The 22,906-nt window shown below is 48.6% G+C and overlaps 1 protein-coding gene across 4 annotated transcripts; it reads left to right on the top strand.

Annotated features, from left to right (window-relative positions):
- The first annotated feature begins 1,643 nt into the window (after positions 1-1,643).
- Positions 1,644-22,898, top strand: FBXO38 (F-box protein 38). Of its 4 annotated transcripts, none has more exons than XM_074552359.1 (22): positions 1,644-1,792; positions 3,837-4,002; positions 5,495-5,628; positions 6,690-6,853; positions 7,197-7,362; positions 7,695-7,832; positions 8,108-8,245; positions 8,594-8,687; positions 8,949-9,079; positions 9,340-9,510; positions 9,754-9,896; positions 10,722-10,950; positions 11,439-11,558; positions 12,246-12,425; positions 13,635-14,327; positions 15,912-16,012; positions 16,173-16,275; positions 17,209-17,375; positions 18,468-18,613; positions 20,748-20,851; positions 21,033-21,146; positions 22,127-22,898. In XM_074552359.1, the coding sequence occupies exons 2-22, from the start codon at positions 3,881-3,883 to the stop codon at positions 22,303-22,305; spliced, it is 3,537 nt and encodes a 1,178-aa protein (XP_074408460.1). In that variant the 5' UTR covers positions 1,644-1,792; positions 3,837-3,880; the 3' UTR covers positions 22,306-22,898. The 4 variants fall into 4 exon arrangements, with proteins under 4 accessions (XP_074408460.1, XP_074408463.1, XP_074408462.1 ...); XM_074552362.1 differs by having other exon boundaries at positions 9,340-9,417; XM_074552361.1 differs by having other exon boundaries at positions 3,879-4,002.
- Positions 22,899-22,906: the final 8 nt, after the last annotated feature.

A 22,906-nucleotide genomic window follows, 5' to 3' on the forward strand; every position in this document is an offset into this window, starting at 1 on the left:
CAGCTGATCAAGGCCAGAACAGAATTTTTATTGATGACTGTTCAGCATCTCTGATTGTTCTCCTTTGGGGTTCAGGTCAGATATCCTTGGGTGCCTCAAATTCTAAATTTTCCCACATATGGCAGTGCAGGGAGAAAGAAATGGAGCAACCCAAAACCCTTCAGAGACTCACAAACCACTGATCTGTGGGATAAATCACAGGGTTTCTGTTAGGAAAAAATGGGTGGTTTTGGTTTCTGCTGTCTTGTAACCACTTCACCATTCACATTCTGTGACTGTTTCAATGACAGCTCAACCCAAGGCCCTGCCCAAATTCCTTAATTCAATTTAGTGTCTCTTGTGTCCTTCAGGCAGCCTCCTCCTGCTGCCACCTGTGTCCCCTGCCTTGGGCTGAGGGCGGGCAGGACAAGCTCTGCTGGACCTGGCTCTGCTCTTCCCACAGGAACCCTCACCTGTCCCATTTCTGGGGCTGATTTTTCGGATGTTCTGCTGGTTTTGAGGCTGTGTTGCTGTCACAGGTTGGACTCAGTGACCTCTGGGGCCTTTTCCAACCTTAGTGATGCTGTTGACACATCCAAAATCCACAGGGATTGCCAAGAATTTATTTTGTTATTCCTACTCTGCTACAGAGTGTTGTGGATTCCTCTGGGATTGTCACTGAACAGCAGCTGAGTCTTTGCACGCTGTCATTCACAAAAAATAACTCACCAGCAGTGTGCTGGCTGATGAACCAGCCTTGTCACCCAATCCCTCGGGGCTTGCATGAAACATGACTTCAAAACGTTGAGGGAATTGTGATTTCTGCTGGGATCCACCCAAACACAGCCATTAAAACAAGGTTAACTTGCAGACCTGCACAATGCTGCAAATACATGTGTGGGGCCAGGGTGAAGACTCTCCAGGGAAATCACTTACAAACCTTGCAGAGCCTCCAAAGGAGGGGCACGGGGATGGGGAAGGGTCTGGAGAGGCCATGGAGGAGCAGCTGAGGGCACTGCAGCTGGAGGAGGCTGAGGGGAGACTCCTTGGGGTCTGCAGCTCCAATCTCTGGGACGGGGACAGGATCCCGGGAAGGGCTGGGGCTGTGCCAGGGGAGGGTTGGGGTGGATTTTGGGAAAGATTCTTCCCCCAGAGGGTGCTGGCACTGCCCAGGCTCCCCAGGGATGGGCACAGCCTGAGGCTGCCAGAGCTCCAGGGATGCCCAGAGTGGGGTTTGGGGTCTGTGCAGGGCCAGGAGCTGGGCTGGATGCTCACTTTGCCGTGCAATGGTTTGGGCTGGAAGGACCTTGGCGCCCATCTCATCCCGCCCTGCCAGGGGCACCTCCCGCAGGCGCTCCGAGCTCCATCCGCTGTGTCCCTCAGCTCGGCACAGCCGGGGCTGCAACCGCGCCAGCACCTCCACTGACTCCCATGGCTGTCGCTCTGTGCTGAGCGAGCCCAGCCCCAAACGGAGCCCTCAGAGCTCCCGGTGCCCTCAGAGCTCCCGGTGCCCTCAGAACCCCCGATGCCCTCAAAGCCCCCGGAGCCCTCAGACCCGCGGAGCCCTCAGAACCCCGATGCCCTCAAAGCCCCCGGAGCCCTCAGAACCCCGATGCCCTCAGCGCCCTCAGCGCAGCCCAGGCGGTGCCGCCCCCCCCCCCCCCCAGCCGGGCGGGGCGGGCCCGGACGCGGCCGGAAGCGGAAGCGGCGCGCAGGAAGCGGCGGCGCTGGCGGAAGGGGCCGCGCAGGAAGCGGGGCCGGGGCTGCCCCGCGGCCACAACCGGGGCGAGGGCGGCGAGCGGAGCCAGGGCAGGTGAGGGCAACGAGCGCCGGGGGCGGGCAGCGAGCGCCAGGGGACGGGGGCGCGGCCGGCTCGGCCCCGGGGCGGCGGGGCGGGCAGCCAGAGGCCGCCGCCGCCTCCCGGCCCCGCGGGCTCGGGCCGGCCCCGCTGTCACAGGCCCCGGGGGCCCCCGGGAGTGACCGGCGGTGCCGGGGCTATTGGGGAACCTGCTTTTCCTTGGCTCATATCGGCACAAGCCACCGGGTCCCGGCGTTTTCCCCGCTCCGGGAGCGCCCCTCGCTACCGGCGCTGCCAGGCCGGCCCCGGCTGCTCTCGCCGTGTTTTTCCTCATTTCTCGCTGCTGCGAAGTCTCCCCGTGGTTCTTTAGGCTTTTTAAGGTCCGTGGGGTGTTTATTCATCAAAAACAGAGCACATCGAGCTGTTGTTTTTTGCGACGTTCATTGTCGGGAATAAATTGAGGTGGGGGCCGCAAAATCCCGTTTAATTTATTGAATATATAAAGCTCTTCCTGCTGTGGAGATTTGTCTTTTATGTTTAAATGAGGTCAGCTCGCTGATGCAGAATGAGGTGTTAAAGCTGTGCTCATTAGCTCAGAACAACCCCAGGAGGAGCTTTAATTGTGCAGAAACTGCAGACTCATGGAGACAAATCCTTCTTCTCCCCCTCCACGGCAGGGGCGGGTTGTGTTGGTGTCATTGGTGTCTTTGTGCAGGATTTTTCCTGTTTTGCCTGTTAATATTTTCGTTTCTCTTGCCTTTTGCCCCAGTGCTTTGCTGTTCTCTTTCCTGCTGGATTGTTCCCAGCACGTGGCTGTGCCAGCCTGGAAGGTTTTGGGTGGTGTTGCAATGCTCTGTTCAAACCGAGTTATCCCAGGTGACTGGGGATTGATGTTTTCCTCGGAATTCAGTCTATAAATAGGTAATTTTGGGCTTTACAAGGTTGAGCACCCCAGACTGAGCCCTTTCAGTTTGCTCCAGAAAGAACAACAAACACAGGGTCTTCACTCCTGGCTGGAGAATTCCCCCAGTCCAGAGAGCAGAGATCCAGTCAAACAATAAATCCAAATGGGGATTTATAGTTTGACTATCCCCCTTTAAAATAAAATAATAGAAAGCAGTTAGTAACTTTAAATGCATCCAAAATGTGTGGCACCACGTGTTTTGCAGTAATTAGATCATAGTGGAGCTGTCAGTATTTCAATTTTTGGCATCACAGGGAGGCTGCAACGAGGCCTTGCCCAAAGCTTTTCCAAAATCTGCCTTTTTTACCAGTTGTTTTTCCTCAATCCACTGAATTTTGGCACCCAACCTGTTTAACAGGTTCACTGAGCTGGTGATGCTCTGCCCTCCTCATTCCTGTTCTGGTGTTAGAATAAAATAAATCTTTGCCAGGTACAGTCATGAAAGGATCTCTCAGCATGTGTAGAAGGGGATTTTCTGTGAGCAATGAGTTCATCTGTGTTTAGTTGCTGATTTGTTGCTTCCGTGGTAATTGTGGGTGTTTTTACACGAGGCCTTGGAGCCCCAGAGCCTGGGAGTGCTGCAGAGGGGAGGACACAGCTCAGGGAGGGGCAGAGAGAGGATCCTGCACGCTGCTTCCAGTGCCCCCCAGCTTTTCTGGGCCTTTGATCTGTAACTCAGCACCCTGAATATTTTACCTGCTGTTCTCACCTCCAAGAGGAGCTGGTTTAAAGGCTTTTAATGTGGCATTTTTGGAGAGTCATTAGCAGGAACCCATTTTTTCCAAAAAGAAAAATAAATCCTTTTTCTGCTGGGCAGACTTGAGTTTTATTTTGCACTGAAACATTGTAGTTGGTGCTGAGCTGGTGATCCCTGCACAGCTTCCCTGTGACTGCCTTGATCTCAGGGTGGCATCTCTGAAGGTTTTTTATTCATAAGAAGAGCTGATCTCTGGTTAAACCCGTGCTGACATTTCTTCATCTCTCCCTCAGCTGGGAGGGTTTGTCTGATAATCCTCAGGTTTTGTGTGAGCCCTTGTGTCTGATGAAAGCACAGGTTGCTTTTTGCAGCTATGTGCTGTTCCCTCTGTGTTCCAGGTGCCTGAATTTCATGACTCTGTGCCCGTTTCCTCGCAGCAGAGATGGGGCCCCGGCGGAAAACCGTGAAAGCAGTGAGCAGGGAAGGGGCAGAGTCTACCAAAGCTGAGGAGCCAAAAGATTACATGAACCAACTCTCCCATGAAGTGCTTTGCCACATCTTTAGGTGAGCAGCCTGGCAGAAATCAGTTCACTTCTTATGTTAGAGTTCTTTATTTTTTCGCCTGTTTGTGACACAGTAAACAGTGGCCATACCATGGGTGGAGTGGTGGATAAAAAGGGATGACAAATGTTTTTTTCAGTCTCCAAAATTCATTTGTAAACTGAAAGTTAATTTATGTGAGTGTCATGAATGCTAGAATGAAGAAGAAATAAATAAGTGATTTAATTCTGTTATAAATACTGATTTTAGAGCAGAAATACACTTGGGTTGGGCACAATTGAGATGATTGTTTGGGAGTTGTTGCATCTGCAGAAGGGATCTGGGATGAGGATTTGACCTCCCCTGCAGCAAAGTCCTTCTCCCAGATGTTCACTCAGCCCTGTTATCCAAAACATAAGGCCTCACCCACAAGTTCTTGGAAAACAGCAGCTCTCCAAAACATTTGGGAATTGAGCTTGCACTATGTGCTAGAAAAAGAAAGTAACTTAACCAAACCTGTTGATGGAAATGGCTTGGTCAGCAGGGTTTGGGTTGGTTTACATTAAGGAAGAAATAATTCCCTGTGAAGGGGGACAGGCCCTGGCACAGGGTGCCCAGAGCAACTGTGGCTGCCCAAGGATCCCTGGGAGTGCCCAGGACTAGGCTGGATGGGCTTTAAGGTCCCTTCCAACCCAACCATCCTGTGATATACCAGAGAACCAAGTCATCTGTGCATTTAATGCTCCATTTGTGTGACTGTTCCACACTCAGTGTCAGGAATGCTGAGTCACTGCTTAGCAGAACTCCGGATTGAGCTCTGGGCAATTCCCTGTGAGAAATGAAATGCCCCAGTGCTGCAGGCAGGCTGTGCTTGGGCTGACTGGGCTGTCTGTGTGTCCCCAGGTACCTGTCCCCAGGTACAGGCCATGCTGTGGGCCAGCTGGAGCTGCTCAGGGCTGTCTGTGTGTCCCCAGGTACCTGTCCCCAGGTACAGGCTGTGTCTGGAGCTGCTCAGGGCTGTCTGTGTGTCCCCAGGTACCTGTCCCCAGGTACAGGCTGTGTTTGAGCCAGCTGGAGCTGCTCAGGGCTGTCTGTGTGTCCCCAGGTACCTGTCCCCAGGTACAGGCCATGTTTGAGCCATCTGGAGCTGCTCAGGGCTGTCTGTGTGTCCCCAGGTACCTGTCCCCAGGTACAGGCTGTGTCTGAGCCAGCTGGAGCTGCTCAGGGCTGTCTGTGTGTCCCCAGGTACCTGTCCCCAGGTACAGGCTGTGTCTGAGCCAGCTGGAGCTGCTCAGGGCTGTCTGTGTGTCCCCAGGTACCTGTCCCCAGGTACAGGCTGTGTTTAGGCCAGCTGGAGCTGCTCAGGGCTGTCTGTGTGTCCCCAGGTACCTGTCCCCAGGTACAGGCTGTGTTTAGGCCAGCTGGAGCTGCTCAGGGCTGTCTGTGTGTCCCCAGGTACCTGTCCCCAGGTACAGGCTGTGTCTGGAGCTGCTCAGGGCTGTCTGTGTGTCCCCAGGTACCTGCCCCTGCAGGACATCATGTGCATGGAGTGCCTGTCGCGGAAGCTGAAGGAGGCGGTGACGCTGTACCTGCGCGTGGTCAAGGTGGTGGATCTGTGTGCGGGGCACTGGTGGGAGTACATGCCCACAGGTGAGCTGCTCCCTGCCTCTCCCCTCTGCTCAGTAACCCTGCACTTGTTTGGGTCTCCCCTTCCTTTGCCTGGCTGTCCTGGGGAATGTCTTGCCAAGTCTCTGTCTGCGTGTAAATACAAATTAGGTCATAGGTTGGACTTGATGATTTCAAAGGTCTTTTCCAAGGCAGTTCATTCTGTGATTGGGTGACTGGGAGTGCTCTGTAGGCACCTGGCAATACAATCTGTGTTTGTGTGATTGCTGGAAGGGAGTTTATCCAGGGGTTATGCCATGAAGAGGGTGTTTGCATGCAGGCAGCAAAAAATACAATGGAGTGAGAGAGCAACTCATCTGCCAGCACTTAACAATGTAAGAATAAGGTTTGATGTCACACCTTGAGTCACCTGCATATCAATAGATAAATTTGTCAGTCTGGGTGAGCCCTGTACCAGGATTTCTGTTGGGTTTAAATTGCACTGCTGGGATTTGGGGGGGGACACAGCTAAAATGAGGGAATTCTGAAAATGAGAGGATTTGCAAATTGAGATTGACTACAGCTGGTATTAAGCAGGTGTTTAGACCTAACCTAAAATTGGTGTAAATGCAAGTAATTTAGCCAGTTAAAATCCTTTTTATATGCTGTCTTTCATTAGAATAAAATAAACCTTTGCTTTAAGAAACCATCCTGTTTCTGTGAGAAATGTGAGCTTTGGTGAATAGTGAACTGGAATAAGGGATCCAGCTGGGATTTTTTTGACCTTTGGAGTTGATAAATGGAATTCCAGGAAAAATAGACCCACAGAGCTGCATGTGAGGAGGGAGAGAGCACAGTGAACCTTGCAGCCATGCAGCTCCTCTGAAGGAAACCTGTAGCAAACCTGCAAAATTCAAGGCAGAGGAGTATTTAGGTCATGATTTCTAGAATGTGGAAGTAAAAGAAAAGCTATTGCTTCACCAAGTGCATCTTTTCAACACCGCAGAACTTGTACTGCCACATAAGGAGAGAAGTGTGTTTGGCTTCCCCTTCAGAGCCAAGTGTCTGCTGCCACACCAATACCAAATGTGTTGTTGTTGTCTTAGGTTTCACTGATTCCAGCTTCCTAACCCTGCTGAGGAAGATGCCAGACATTGAACAACTTTATGGTCTTCATCCCAGGTATCTGGAAAGGCGCCGAGTCCGTGGCCACGAAGCTTTCAGCATTCCTGGAGTTTTAGAGGCTTTGCAGGCCTGTCCAAATTTGCTGGTGAGTGGCTGGACTTGGGAGAGAACCTCTCTCAGCACTGTTAAAAGTTGTGACAGGGACTTGGTGCTTCCAGGGCTTTGGTTTAGGCCTGGCTGCACAGGGAGGAGTTAATTGTGACCCTGCTTGCTGATCACAACTATTTTTAGTTGCACCACTGGGAATCCCAGGTGCTCTTAAGCCCAGCAAGGAATTAAAGCTCTGATCCCTCTGCTTTGAAACAGACAAGTCTTGCTAGAAATGAAAAGTGAAATAACGTTGCATTCTGTAGTTTACATGGTTAAGAGGATGTTGTTGTTGTTGTTGAACTGGTGTTAGAGCATTTGCTTTGCTTCCTTTTATCCAGGGTGTTGAGACCTCTCATTTAGAGCTGGTGGAAGCTATTTGGACATACATGCCCCAAGTCCACATTTTAGGGAAGTTTCGTAATCGTAATGGTGCTTTTCCAATTCCTCCTGAGAACAAGCTGAAAATTCCTATAGGAGCTAAAATTCAGACTTTGCACTTAGTAGGTGAGTGTGGTCGTGGTGAAGTAGTTGGCTTCAACACAGGTGGATTTAAAGGCTTTGAAACTCTGCAGATTTGTAATTCTTTGGAGGAGAGGGAGTTTGGGCTGTGGCATCTTGGAGATCTTAGTTGGATATTTGATAGCAGGTGCAGAGGGCAAATTCTAAAGAATTATTGACAAACCAAGGTGAAGAACTTGTGTTTCAAGGGTTCACAGCTTTTCTCACTTGCCACAAAGCACAGAAAAGCTTCCTTTTGAAAGCCAGGAATTTGTCATGCAGAGGATTAGTTTGAAGCTTGTTTAAAATGTTTGTTTGTTTTGTTTATGTATTATTAGGGGTGAATGTCCCTGAGATTCCTTGTATCCCAATGCTGAGGCACCTTTATTTGAAGTGGGTGAGACTCACCAAACCACAGCCTTTTAAAGATTTCCTTTGTATCAGCTTACGTGCTTTTGTCATGAGGAACTGTGCTGGTAAGAGGGATTCTTCCTGTCTGAAGGGGATGGTAGAGCATGGAGGAAATCTGGTTCTGTTAAAGTCTTGGAATTTCACATTCTGAGAGCAGCCCTTGTTTGGTTTGTGGTGTTGGGCAGAAATCTCCCCCTGTCCTGTCCCTTACTTGGTGCTGTGTGCTTCTGTTGACTTCCTGCTCTAGAGGGATTTGCGTGGATGTGTTTTAGTTCTTCCGTGGGATAATTCAGGGAGAAGTGAACAACCTGCTCTGTCTTTCTGGCCTTGTTGTGTGCAGGACCCACAAACTCTCTGAAGTATGTTCCCCTGGTGACAGGCCTGGCTTCTGCCAGGAATCTGGAGCACTTGGAGCTGGTCCGTGTTCCATTTCTTGGAGGACTTATCCAGCACGTGGTAGAAGACAGCTGGAGATCTGGTGGGAAACTCCTACTCCCTCATACCTAAATAAAAATAAATAAATTAATTTAAGCTTTAGCAAATTCTGGGGGCTTTTTTCCTGTAGCACGTTCTTTTTTGATTGTTTGAAACTATGGTCATAGTGCTGAACATGCTCTGTATTGGGTGGAATTGTGATATTCTAACTGCAATTAACTCTTAATGAGCTACATTTGTTGATGAGCAGAACCAGAATTGGAGGAGTTAGGTGCAAATATTTGTTTTCTTCATTTGCTGAAAAAGGTTAAGACAGCACTGGTGAAAATGTGTAGGGCTGAGGGCTGTGGTGTGAGGCTGGAGTGTAAGAAGGCTGTTCTTTATTTGCCAGGTGGCTTTAGGAATTTGCACACTATAGTTCTGGGAGCTTGCAAGAATGCACTTGAAGTGGATCTTGGCTACCTCATCATAACTGCTGCACGAAGGTACCTCCCTTCAGATCTCTCTTGGCTTCCCCTTTTTCAAAATAAATGTCTTAGAAATGACATCCAAGAGCCAGAGCAGCCATCAGAGTTTAAGGAATACACATACAAACTTTGCATAACAAGAGGGTTCTGTGATTAAAATAACTGCAAATGCCCTCTGAGTCCTGCCAGAGTCTCTGTTTTATGAGAACAGGGCACCTTCTGGAGTGGTTTCTGTCTTTGGCCTGAATTTTGAAAGGAACAATTCTGAATTCCCTGCAGGTTGCACGAAGTGCGGATCCAGCCTTCCTTGACCAAAGATGGTGTTTTTTCTGCTTTGAAGATGGCTGAACTGGAATTCCCACAGTTTGAAACTCTTCACCTAGGCTACGTTGATGAGTTTTTACTACAGTGTATGACACTTTTTATATCCATAAATAACACAAGGATTACAGAAATTGCTGTGGTTTCCATCATGTTCTCAGTGATTAATGAGAATATTAATGTTGCATGTGTGGAGGCTGCTGATCTCATACAGCCAAATCTGGTTTTCCTCACTCCCTGAAGTTGGGAAGGCTGAGCTTTATTAAAGGAATGATCTGATCAGTAGGGAGTTAGAAAATCCTGCTATAAAATACAAATTTACTGCTGTGTCTGCTCCTCTCTTTTGTAGGTAAAATGACGAGTACGGACTTGGTGAGGTACGGCTTGGCTGATGTGGTTGAAAACCCAGGAATTATTACAGATATTGGTATGAAAGCTGTAAATGAAGTTTTTTCTTTCATCAAGTATCTGGTCATTTACAACTGCCCACATCTACATAACCCAAATAATTGGATCACAGGTATTGCACACCTTTGAAATTTCAGAGCTATTCTATGAATTTCTGTGCTAAACCAGAATTTCTCTGCTCTAGTACTGCTTGTTCTGTTGTTAGTAAGTACAGTAGATGATGCTTGCTTTGGGGCCACGGTGGTGCTGGGAGCAGGATGGAGATCCAGAGGATGCTGCTCTCAGATGTGAAGAGGGGGTGATGAACAAGGAGTGAGGTGGGAATCCCTCAGGAAGGGCCTCTCTTGTGTTCCAGACCACTCGAGGTGGACCCGCCTGGTTGACCTGACCCTGGTGAGGTGCCATGCCATCAAGCTGGACTCTTTCAGTCAGTTCATCGAGTTACTGCCAAGCTTGGAGTTCATTTCTCTGGACCAGATGTTTAGAGAGCCCCCAAAGGTAAATTCCAGATAATGCTTTGGCTTTTTCTCATTGCCAGGGTTTTTACTTGTTTCCATTTCATTGGCACACCAGTGTGCATTCCTCTCAAAGCTGTCATTAATTGAGGGGATTGGTAATAAATGCCTTTGGTTTGCAGTTGCTTTTAGCATGATATGCTGGGGAGAGTGGTGCTGCTTCTGCAAGTGGGAGCAGTGGCAGGGAATGAACGTGTGACCAGAAAATAGAACTCATTGATTCTATCAAAAATAAAACTCAGTCATTCTCTCAAGGTCTCTGCTGATATTTCACTGTGCTGCTGCTCTTTGTGTTGTTCTTTCCTCTTAGGCATCTCTTTACAATACTAAGAGGTTTTTATGAATTTTTGCTGTGTGAAATGGGGGTAGTGTTTTCCTTTTGAAGTGCTTTCAGAGCTTAGGAATTTTATTTCTTCACATTGTCCCCTCCCACAGTGTAACACAAATCCTTGGTAAGCTGCTGGCAGGCAATGCAGAGTGTAAAACCTGCTTCCTTTGGCCATTAATGGTAGCTGGTGTGCTGGGAAGGCTCTGATCTGCTGTTTGTATTCATGTCATCACCCTACAGCAAATAAGGGAGATTAACACAATTAATAGATTAAAACGAAGTGCTTTGAGGACTTTCATTAGGAGTTAAACAGTGTAAGTTCTGGGTTGCCAGCCTGAGGATGGACCTCTGCTCTCAGGAAATCTGAGGGACAGTTCTGCTGTCCCAGACATTCCAGCAGAGTGGTTTTCCTGGTGCCTTTAGGGGATGTTGAGATAACAGGTCCATCTTCTCAAATCTGAATTTCTGCCTTTCTTTCAGGGCTGTGCTCGTGTGGGCCTAAGTGCAGGCACAGGAATTGGAGTCTCCTCTGCCCTGGTGAGCAATCAGAACTCCAACAATGACAATGACAACAACAACAACCACCAGAACAACAACAACAACAACCCCAACGTGCACCACAACAACCACCAGCACCCCAACGAGCAGAACGAGGAGAACGAGCTGCACCAGGAGGGCCCCGCTGAGGAGCAGCAGATTGGGGCTGAGGGTAATCCTGGGGGGCTTTGGGGGGGAATTGCAGCTGAGGGGAATCCTGGGGGGCTTTGGGGGGGTTTGGGGCTAAGGGTAATCCTGGGGGGCTTTGGGGGGGAATTGCAGCTGAGGGGAATCCTGGGGGGCTTTGGGGGGATTTGCAGCTGAGGGGAATCCTGGGGGGCTTTGGGGGGGTTTGCAGCTGAGGGGAATCCTGGGGGAGCTTTTTTATCTGCAGTCCCACTCCCTCCTGGTGAAGATGGGAATCTGCCCTGAAAGCTTGTTGCTCTTTCAGCTCCTGGTGTGGAGCTTTAATCTGAGTGAGCTGAGTCCCAAAAGTTTGGCTGGGCTTTGGCTACAGAGATGCAGAACAAATCTGTGAGATAATTTGTGAAACCCAGGGGTTCACCAGAGGAATCTAGGCAGTTTTCAATTATTTCCTGTGGGTGTTTGAGGGCTCAGTTTGTTCTGTTTCCTGTTCCTGACCTCCTGTTCCCTTTGCAGCCCTGAATGAGATGGAGGAGGTGGCACAGGAGGAAGGGGAGGCTGCTGGGCAGGGCCAGGATGAGCTGCCAGCTCCCAGCCAGGCTGTTGTTCCCATGGAGGTGGATGAGGAGCAAGCAGGTAATTGGGTTTGGGAAGAAATCCCCTCTTGGCATCTCCCTGAGGGATTCATTCTCCACCCTAAGTCTGGTTTTGGATGTTTGGCTTCAGCAGGGTTGTCTGATTTTGAATAATGATGTTAGCACAGCTTAGTTCTGTGAAGAAATTTATTCTCTGGTACAGCCCAGAGCTTTCTTTGCAGGGAAATACCTTGACCTTAAACCTGATTTTTGTGCTCAGTATAATAAAAGTCAGAAGGCCTCAATGAACTTGTCCTGTTGCTCTCTTGGTGTTCATGGCCTCAGGTCTTTCACTGCAGCACTTGGGTTGTTTTTGCCTTTTCTCAAGCCAGCACAACTTTTCCAGTGTTGATTTAATTTAATTTAATTTAATTAGTGACGCAAGGCAGTCTTGATTCTCTTACTGCAACCTTTTGCTGGACAATATAATTTTCTACTGAATATCCCAACAGCATGAAGTAACATTACATTGTGACACTCCTCCCCTTCCAAACCAGAATACTTTAATACTGACATGCAGTATTTTGCTCTTCTCCCATTTAGATTTTAGTGAGGGGCCCACAGAATGGGTGACTAAATTGACTCCAATTAATTTCTTATCAGTTTTTCAAGCAGTGCTAAAAGATTTTCAGCCCTTTAATCCATGCCTGGTTAATTTTTACATGAAATGCTGATATTCTCCTTTCAGGACCAAGTGGAATTCAACCTGCTGTAAAGGCAGCTCCTATTACCATCCATGATTCAGACAGTGAGGATGAGGAGGAAAACATGGGCACTTCCAGGGCCTGCATCTCCAGCAGCATTGCACAGAATTACTCAGATGGGGAAGAGAAGAGCAGGGATCCAGTGGAAACCAGGGAACCTTCAGGTGTGCAGCATTCCTGCTTAAGCCTCAGTCTTTCCACGTGGTTCAGGTTCATTTCCAGCTTGGTTTGCAGTGTGGAGTGAAGGTGGAAGGAGATGTTTGAGCTGCAGCCACAGATCTTGTACAGAAACACAGATAGTGGTGCTGCACTGATCACAGACCTGCAGCTCCCCTTTGGGATTCCCAGTGCACAGAATTTATCAGGGCTCTGAGCCCACAGTGTGGATGTCAGTTCTGGCTTCAGGGGGGAAGGAATTGGTGTTTGGAGAGAATTTACATCAATTCTGTACTGCAAATATTGTGGATCTGGGGCTTGGGGCAGTGTAATGAGCTGAGAGGATTCATACAGACATTCAGGAGGAATTCCTGCATGGAAAGGGGGCTCAGGCCTTGGCAGGGGCTGCCCAGGGAGGGTTGGATCCCCATCCCTGAGGTGTCCAAGGGAAGGTTGGAGGTGGCACTCAGTGCTCTGGGCTGGGGACAAGGTGGGGATGGGGCACAGCTGGGACTGGATGGGCTGGGAGGGCTTTTCCAACCTCAGTGATCCTGGGATTAAGTTCTGTTATGATTTGTTGGGTTTTTGTTCACCTGTGAGCTGAGCCTGCTGTTGCTGCTGGCAGCACTGCCCAGACCCAGGAGGGGGAGCTGAGCTGCTGAAACACGAACTTCAGTCCTGTCTGTTCCTGTTTGATTCCTCTTATTTAAGAAAACAGAAGCCTCTCTAGATTAGATATTAGAAAAAATCTCTCTTTGTGAGGATGTGAGGCCCTGGCACAGGTGCCCAGAGCAGCTGGGGCTGCCCCTGCATCCCTGGCAGTGCCCAAGGCCAGGCTGGACAGGGCTGGGAGTGCCTGGGACAGTGGGAGGTGTCTCTGCCATGGCAGGGGTGGCACTGGATGTGATTTAAGGTCCTTCCAACCCAAGCCATCCATATTCTTTGATCTATCAGTGTGTCTTTCATTTTGCTGTGCCTGTGTGAGCAGTGAGCTGCTCTGGACAATCTGGTGGATTTGTGTGGCAAACCCCTCCAGCACATCACTCCAAAAATACCTGCAGGATGTTCCAAAGGTGCAGCAACAGCTACAAATACCAATAATTGCCATTCCTGGGAAGATTGTCACGGGCCTCTGGGCTGCCCTGTGTTTCAGTACCTTCAGAGAGGAGCACTGAGGTTTGTTGGGGTTTCTCACTGCTCTCCCTTCACCCCTGCAGTGAGCGGCAAAGGCAAGACCCCCCTGCGGAAGAGATGCAGCACCAGCCACGGGGGCCAGGCCAAGCAGTTCCCTGTGGAGGAGAGCAGCTGTGAGAAGGGCTGCCAGGTGACCAGTGAGCAGATCAAAGCTGACATGAAAGCAGCCAGTGACATGCCCGAGAGGAGCAAGAGCAAGGATTCCTACGGCAGCTGCAGCAACGCCCCGGCATCCACGGCTACACCCAGCTCCTGCAGCGCTGCTTCCCCCAGCCCTGACCGTGCCCAGGCAGCCCAGAGGCACTGTGCTGGCAGCAGCCCGGCGGCTGGAGAGGAGTGCAGGCAGTGTGGCTGCTCTCCGTGCAGGAGGGAAGGCTGCAGTGAGGGGGAGCCCCAGGAGAGCTCCGTGTGCTCCCGCTGCTGCTCCCGGGGGGCTCAGCGGCGCAGGACGAGCGGGGGGCGCGACGGGGAGAGCCCCTCCACCAGCGGGGCCTGCAGGGACGGGCCGGACTTTGCACTGAGGACACTGCCAGGCTGTGGGGCTGCGGGAGAGCCTGGCCATGACAGGACTAGTGGGAGTGCCTGTGGGGCTGGCAGCCAGGAGCAGAGCTCGCAGCCCCCGGGCTGGCAGCTGGACTGCAAGGAGGAGTACCCACGGAGACCCCTGACCAGGGCCAGGAGCAGGCTGTCCCACGTGCCTCTGGTGTCAGAGCCAGGTAGGACTCGCAGCCAGAGGAACTGCAGCTCCCCAGGAGCTCTGGTGTGCAGCTTGTTAATCAGGGGTTTAAAGCTGAGTGGTTTGAAAGGTCAGAGCTTGATGGAGCAGAGGTGCCATCACCAGGTTTCTCTGAAAGTGCCACTGACTTTTTCCTCCATGCAGCTCTTTTTGTGTTCTTCATAATTCTAACTAGTATTTGCTTCACTCCATTGAAAAGCAAATGCAATTTTTTGGTACTCTGCCTGCCTGTGGAGGCTGTTATTCATTGAAACAGAAGTTGTCCCTCCATTAAAACCCTCCCTGCAAAGGCAGCAGCTACACTTAGATCTGAACAAGAAGGCAAAGGTTATAACTGGTGCTTTATCAGCTAATGAAGTCATAATTACAATTGAGCCAGGCTTTGGACCTGCATTGGGTTCTGCTTCCAAGGGTTTAAGGCAGGGTGATCAAACTTACTGAAAATTGCCCTTTTGTTAAACACCTTCATGCTTCACATGATTGTTTTGTTCACCTGACATAAAATCAAACCCCTGAAGGGCTGGAATGAAGGGAGAAAACAACAGATGTGAGAGGGGAACTTGCTGTTTCTTTCAAATATACTTGGTTTCCAAAATAATCATCTTAGTGTTTACAACCTCATATATCCAGGATTCTTTGCTGGGAATGTCTGGCAGGTAAAATGAAACTGAAGTTGAAATGTGCTGCTTACACAACTGTGAGTGCTGGAGGTAGGGATGATTGAGGGCAAATTCCTGCCTCTGTTAACATGGAATGATTCAAACACTTCATATCCTGCTGTTCTTCCAGTTTATTTAATGCTCCCACGTGTTAACAAAACCTAAATCACCTCAGATGTTCTGCAGGTAGATGCAGCTCAGGTTTCAAGAAGAGATTTTGCTAATAAATTTAAAATGTCTGGTTTCTGCCTTAGGACCAGTAATTAATTTGGGGATCTTTGTGCACATGCCATATGTTTTAATAAAGACAGCTTAGTTTTAGTAAAATAATTTCTCATTTTGCTGTGTTAATGACAGAAAATTAATTCTAGGGCAGTTTTTTCCTCTTTCTGTTGGAAGTAATGCTTGTGGTGATTTTTTTCCAAAGACTCATCTGTCAAATCAAGCAAGAATTTGAGGTCCCTGGTGGAGCTTGGGAACATTAAAGGATTTTATACCTGGGCATCCTTTGCAGTATTAGGAAGAACTTTGTGACAGTTACAAAGAACAGATTTTCCAGAAGTTTGAGATAGTTTCTGCTATTTAAACATTAAAGCTATTTTGGGTCTTGTATCTGTCAAGGATGTTCTGTTTCCTGCAGAGATTCAAGTGTAACCTAAGCATGAATCTTTTCTTTTCCTGGCTCCACATCTTGCTGTGGTGTAGGTTCAGCATTCCTGGGTTTTCACTGTAAAGTTATTTATTTAATAATTCTGAGCACCAAGCTGGCAGTGGGGTTTGAGCAAGCAGAGATTTGTTCTGAAGCCAGGCAGGGGTTTGGATTTACCTGGGTGGGAAAAGTTGTCATGGGCTGTTCTCAGCTGTCCTGACGTGGAGCAAAGATTTTGCCATGTTTTTGTTTCCAGAAGTAGCAAAGCCAAAGCCAAGGCAAACCACCAAGAGGAAAAGGACAGCTGACAAATCCACCAGCACCAGTGACCCTGTGATTGAGGATGATCATGTTCAGGTAAGGGCTTTTCCTTCACCCCTGCAGCTTCAGCACCATGCACACCTGTTGGGAACTGAAGCTGTATTGTATTAATTCATATCCTCCTGGATCTCCTAAAATTCAATTTGTTGTTCTTTCATTTTTAAACCTTTCATACTTTTTTTTCCCTTTTCTCCAGGTACTGACTTTGAAATCCAAAAACCTTGTAGGAATCACATTGACCAACTGTGGAATAACAGATTTGGTGCTGAAAGACTGCCCCAAAATGATGTTCATCCATGGTATGTGGTTCATGGCAGGGCTGCCTCCTCCCTCTGGCATTATTGGAGATTCCAGAAAGAATTCAAGTCAGGCCACTGCTCATTTTGTATTCATCAGCTGCATTGCTGATGAATTAGAACTCCAAATATTGCTGCTTCCCACTCTGAATGGCTCTTATAACAGCTTTAATAAAGATTAATATCTGAAAATCAACAGCTGAAATGATCTGACAATTAGGGAGATGAGATGTTTATTGAAGAGTGGTAATACAGTAATTAGGAGTTGATGAAATGAGTTTGAGTACCTTGTTTTTCTCTCATTTCTTCATTCTCCCCTAGGTTTTTCAGCTGACAGGATGATACTTCTGCTCCCTGACATGATAAAAATCTGTTTGCAGTGCTGGCACTTGGGTTGCATTAGTTTCACATGCCAGGGTGTGACTGCTCCTGGATTGGGTCATTTATTGTTTTCTGCACCATCCAAATGAAGACTTTTTCTTCTGACATCAGATCTGTCTGCTTAGCAGAAAGAAAGGAGTTGTTTCTTTATTCTAGAATACTTAGAGCACACATTGATTTTGAAGACAATTTTCATTACATGAGCAGTGTTGCTAGAAAGGAAACAATTTTATTTTCCATTGTATGGCTCCCCAATTCTCTGTGTTTGAGCTGATGTTGGAAGTTGTGGCAGTCCTCAGACCATTTCAGTGAAAGGAAACAGAGGGAGGAAAAGGTTGTTAGATGAATTTTGACATGGCCTTTTAAAAGGCCGCTTCTGGCAGGGTCACAGCTGAAAAGTTTGATGATAATATGGAGAAAATGAAGAGCTGGGCTATATCTGATGTACTTATGTAATCTTTTGGAACTTACATTGCTTGTTTGCCTTCTTTTGAACCTGCCAGCCTTGAAATGCACTGACAGGAGGCTCCTGAGGTGTTTTATTTCCTTTTGCAGCCACCAGGTGCCGTGTGCTGAAGCACCTGAAGGTGGAGAATGCCCCCGTGGTGAATCGCTTTGACTACGCCCAGTGCAAGAAGCTGAACATGGACCAGGTGCTGGATCAGATCCTCAGGATGCCCCCAGAGAGGAACAGGATCATCTACCTTCGTCCCATGCAGCAGGTACAGAGCCAGCCTGGCCTCCCTGCAGCTGGGGCAGGGAATGGGACAGCAGCACAACCCTGAAATTTGGTGCTTGAACCCCCCAGGGCTTTCATTGCAGAGCCTGCTGCTTGGATTTTAGGATACTCTGCTGCATTAAATATTAAAGTTCACTATCTCCAGTATTCACTGCATTAGAGGGTATTGTAAACTGCACTCTTAAAGGTGCAGAACTTGATATCCAGCATAAACAGAACAGGTGACTGGGATAGCAGCATCATAAAGTCACCCTAGGACAGATGCACTGAGTTCATTCCAAACTGAATAACTCAGACTGTGAGAGCCAGGCTGCTCCTGGTAGCTGTGTGTGAGCAGAGCATGGCACAGGGTCTGCAATCCTTGATCCATGTCCTGTTAGACTGAGGAACAGCAGAGTTTGGGGTTCTGGAGGCTCCATCCCCTCCTGATGCTGGAGTGTTGCAGGAACTGGTGGGACTGGGAGCCGCCCTCTCCTCCCCAGGCTGTGCAGGAGCCAGGGAGGTGGAGGCAGGGACATTTAGGGAGTTGTTTAAATCATCTGATGAGGATTTATGAGGGCTTCATTTAAGATCTGTAAGGTTGGAAATGTTTGATTTTATCCTTCTGTGGTGCTGCTCCTCTCCTGCTTTCCTGTCTTGGTTTGTCAACAAGGGAAGGTTCATTGTACATAAAATCCATAAAATCAGCTTTGCTTTGAAACCACATCTCTTAAATGACAGTGGTAAAAATATTACATGGGAATAAAACCCCAAATCACCAATACCCTCCTTGTAACAAAAATTCTGAGGAAAAAATGTAGTTTTAGACCATTCTGTAATTTTATGGAGTTTATTTCCGCATTGGAGTTGGGAAAGACATCAGAAATTAGACATTTCCCATCCAATTCCAGGACTTAAGAAGATAAACTGGCAAAGCTGCCCTGGGGAGGTTTCACTGCCCTCAGTCCTGTATTGATTTGTGCTGTTAAAATTCTCTGCCATTGCTGCATTTCCCAGGGATTTGGTCAATACCCGTTTGCTCTTGACTCTGCAGCCCCTGGCAGTGTTTGTGGTGCTCACAAGTCTCTGTCCCCAGGTGGACACGCTGACTCTGGAGCAGAAAATCTTCAGTGGCCCCTACCCCTACCACATCTGCATCATCCACGAGTTCAGCAACCCCCCCAACGTGCGCAACAAGGTGCGGGTGAGGAGCTGGATGGACACCATAGCCAACATCAACCAGTGAGTACTGAGAGACCATAGCCAGCATCAACCAGTGAGTACTGCCCTCAGCCAGTGAGTACTGCCCTCAGCCAGTGAGTACTGCCCTCAACCAGTGAGTACTGCCCTCAACCAGTGAGTACTGCCCTGAGACCCCATAGCCAACATCAACCAGTGAGTACTGAGAGACCATAGCCAGCATCAACCAGTGAGTACTGAGAGACCATAGCCAGCATCAACCAGTGAGTACTGAGAGACCATAGCCAGCATCAACCAGTGAGTACTGAGAGACCATAGCCAGTATCAACCAGTGAGTACTGCCCTCAGCCAGTGAGTACTGCCCTCAGCCAGTGAGTACTGCCCTCAACCAGTGAGTACTGCCCTCAGCCAGTGAGTACTGCCCTCAGCCAGTGAGTACTGCCCTCAACCAGTGAGTACTGCCCTCAGCCAGTGAGTACTGCCCTCAACCAGTGAGTACTGAGACACCATAGCCAACATCAACCAGTGAGTACTGAGAGACCATAGCCAACATCAACCAGTGAGTACTGCCCTCAACCAGTGAGTACTGCCCTCAACCAGTGAGTACTGCCCTCAACCAGTGAGTACTGCCCTCAACCAGTGAGTACTGCCCTCAGCCAGTGAGTACTGCCCTCAACCAGTGAGTACTGAGACACCATAGCCAACATCAACCAGTGAGTACTGAGAGACCATAGCCAGCATCAACCAGTGAGTACTGAGACACCATAGCCAACATCAACCAGTGAGTACTGAGACACCATAGCCAACATCAACCAGTGAGTACTGCCCTCAACCAGTGAGTACTGCCCTCAACCAGTGAGTACTGCCCTCAGCCAGTGAGTACTGAGACCCCATAGCCAGCATCAACCAGTGAGTACTGCCCTCAACCAGTGAGTACTGAGACCCCATAGCCAACATCAACCAGTGAGTACTGCCCTCAACCAGTGAGTACTGAGACCCCATAGCCAACATCAACCAGTGAGTACTGCCCTCAGCCAGTGAGTACTGCCCTCAACCAGTGAGTACTGCCCTCAACCAGTGAGTACTGAGACCCCATAGCCAACATCAACCAGTGAGTACTGAGACCCCATAGCCAGCATCAACCAGTGAGTACTGAGACCCCATAGCCAACATCAACCAGTGAGTACTGCTCTCAACCAGTGAGTACTGCCCTTAACCAGTGAGTACTGCCCACAGCCAGTGAGTACTGCTCACATCCAGGCAGCCCTGGCCCTCCTCAGGGAGCATTTTCCCTCCATTGACTCTGCCAAGGTGTCCTGTAGCAGCTGCAGCTCCAGACTTGCTCTATTCTGTCACCCAAATTTAAAAAAAAAAAAAAAACAAAACCTTTTGTTACTACTGAAGATTGAATTCTTGAGTGCAGTGTGAATCCAGTGTCAGGATGTATTTAATATAAAGCAGGCTGTGAACCCGTATGGAAAATCCTATAAATTCCCCAGCAATAACCTCACATTCATCCTGCAATAATGCAGTTGTACATTGAAGTTGTTGGAATAGTTAGGAAATGTCTTCAAAGCTGAAAAACAAGTCATTTTTAAAAGAGTGGTTTGCTTCAGGAAATATTGTTAGGAAGGTGATGTTCAGTGAGTATCAGCCCCTGAAGGTTCCCAGCAGCAGGGAATTGTGTCAGTGGATCTCATCCAGCACTTCTGACTGTCCCTGTTGGCTGGGGTTGCTCTCCAGAGTGAAGGGATGGAGGCTGAGCTGGTCTGAGGCTCTTGGGGCAGTTTTTCCATGGATTCAGGCTCATTTGAGGGAAGGTTGTGTGTTAGGATTTCTCCCTTGCTTTTTGTCCTGCCACCTCCCCATTGGGGCAGTTTTTCCATGGATTTAAGCTCATTTGAGGGAAGGTTGTGTGTTAGGATTTCTCCCTTGCTTTTTGTCCTGCCACCTCCCATTGGGGCAGTTTTTCCATGGATTCAGGCTCATTGAAGGGAAGGTTGTGTGTTAGGATTTCTCCCTTGCTTTTTGTCCTGCCACCTCCCCATTGGGGCAGTTTTTCCATGGATTCAGGCTCATTTGAGGGAAGGTTGTGTGTTAGGATTTCTCCTTTGCTTTTTGTCCTGCCACCTCCCCATTTGCTGGCTGTGACCTCTCTGTCCCTCCTTGTCCCCAGAGAGCTGATTAAATACGAGTTCTTCCCTGAGGCCACCAGGACTGAGGAGGACCTGAAGAAATACCCCAAGTACCCCTGGGGCAGGGACATCTACACCCTGGAAGGTGAGAGTCTGTGGGGAGCTGAGGGGTCTGCTCAGCCTCTTGCATCATCCCCAGAGAGGTGGAGAATGTTCCTTGTGAGGAGGAGGGGAAACAGCTCAGTGGGGAAAGCAGTGAGGAGCTGCTCGGTGTGAGGATTTGGGGGTGCTGTTTTCCTCCTGGCTGCTCACCTGTCCCTCTGCAGGCATTGTGGATGGGGCTCCTTACTCCATGATCACTGACTTCCCCTGGCTGAGGTCCCTGAGGACAGCAGAGCCCAACAGCTACGCCAGATACGACTTTGAGGATGATGAGAGGAGTGAGTAACCTGCTCTGGTTCTTCACAGATTTGCTTCTCTGGCAGTGCCTCCCTTTCCTTCTCAGTTCCCTGCTCCTTAGGCTGGCTTTGGTAGATCTGGTGTTAAGGTGGGCTGGAGAGAAGTGAGAAAACTCACAGCAATTTGATATAAAAGTTGTAAACTGGACTTGGAAACTCTGGTATGGAGATTATGTGGGTTAGAATTTATTGCAGATGTGGCTCCTTCTATTGAGGAGCTTGCCTGCTCAGATATGATGGTAGGCAGAGCCTGGGGCTCAATTAAAAATCTTGCTTGCTAGCAGAGAAAAATAATGTTCTTCCCTTAATTAGGAACATCCTAGTTAAAAATACCTCTACCTCTGGTTAAAAATACCTACCTTCATTAGAGGTATTTTTAATTGATCCTGGTTTGAATAATCTTACCCAGCTCCACTTTAGGAATCTCAAGAGGACAAGGAAGAGATTATTTTTTTTTTTTGGCTATACTTTTCCATGGTTTTATTTTTTAATTTCTTTTTAAAATTTTATTTTGGACTGATGTAATTTAATTTTATTTTAGCTTGGCTTGATGCCTGTAGTTCAATACGAAGACCAAATTACCAAAGAATTGATAAGTATTTAAGAGCCAGGATGTTAAAGAGTCATGGTGTTAAACCATGAAAACTCAGGAGAGCGCTGCTGCTTTATTTGCAGCTTATAACAATTGCTGTTGTTCCTGAAGCATTTGAGTAGTGGATAACCTGGAATTGTGTCAGAGAGGACTCAGGGAAAGGCTTTTGGGTGCTCTGAGGGTCCTTCCACCCCCAGCATTTGGAGATGAGCAGTGGAGCTGTGGGAAGCCCTGAGGAAGGCACAGTGAGCGTCCCTCACACGCGGCCGCTCAGGGGAGGCTTTTCCTCTCTGGGTGTGAGTGCAGGCCCAGCCTGGCTGGGGAGCCCTTTCAGGAACAACATCTCCCTTTCCTTGCTGTCCCTGCCCAGCCACCATCTACGCCCCGAGGAGGAAGGGGCAGCTCTCAGCTGACATCTGCATGGAGACCATCGGCGAGGAGATCTCGGAGCTGCGCCAGGTCAGGCGGGGCGTGTTCCAGAGGGTCGTGGCCATCTTCATCCACTACTGCGACGTCAACGGGGAGCCCGTGGAGGATGACTACATCTGAGGGGTGTCCCCAGCCTGCCCTCCCTCCCCCTGGCACTGCTGGCCAAGAAAAAGCAGGATTTCTTTTTTCCAAATGCAAAGCATTTCCCACCGAGGCGCCCTCGGCTCTCCCCGTAGCCAGGAGGATGTAGTTAAATGTAAAATGGAAAGTACAAATTGTATACTAAGAGTTGTACATAGAGGAAACAAAAAAAACAAAAACAAAACTTCCTAATACTGAGACTTTATTTCATATGTTTATACAATTTAATTTAAGTTCCATTTTAATGAAGGCCAATAATCAGGAAAGGGGAAGAAGATTTGAACTTTTCAACCCGTACAATTCATAGCAGTATTTTTTTTCCTTATAAACAACAATTCCATTTGCTGTGTTCAAAAGAGTCATCAGAGTCTCTTTTAATCTGTGCCTTTTTCTTGAGCATTTAAGAGTCCAGTCTGAGTAAACCTGGTGAGCACAATCTTGGTGTCTTGTGTGCATCTTTGGAAGGGTCAGAATATTCTCCAGCTGTTGCAAAGAAGGCCAGAAGCAGGAAAAAAAAAAATAGAGAATTTGGTGATCTGTGGTAGTTTCTAGAGATATTCAACCCATTTTTTGGGGGAAA

The sequence above is a fragment of the Zonotrichia albicollis genome, chromosome 15, assembly GCF_047830755.1.
Source record: "Zonotrichia albicollis isolate bZonAlb1 chromosome 15, bZonAlb1.hap1, whole genome shotgun sequence".
NCBI classification, from domain to species: Eukaryota; Metazoa; Chordata; class Aves; order Passeriformes; family Passerellidae; genus Zonotrichia; species Zonotrichia albicollis.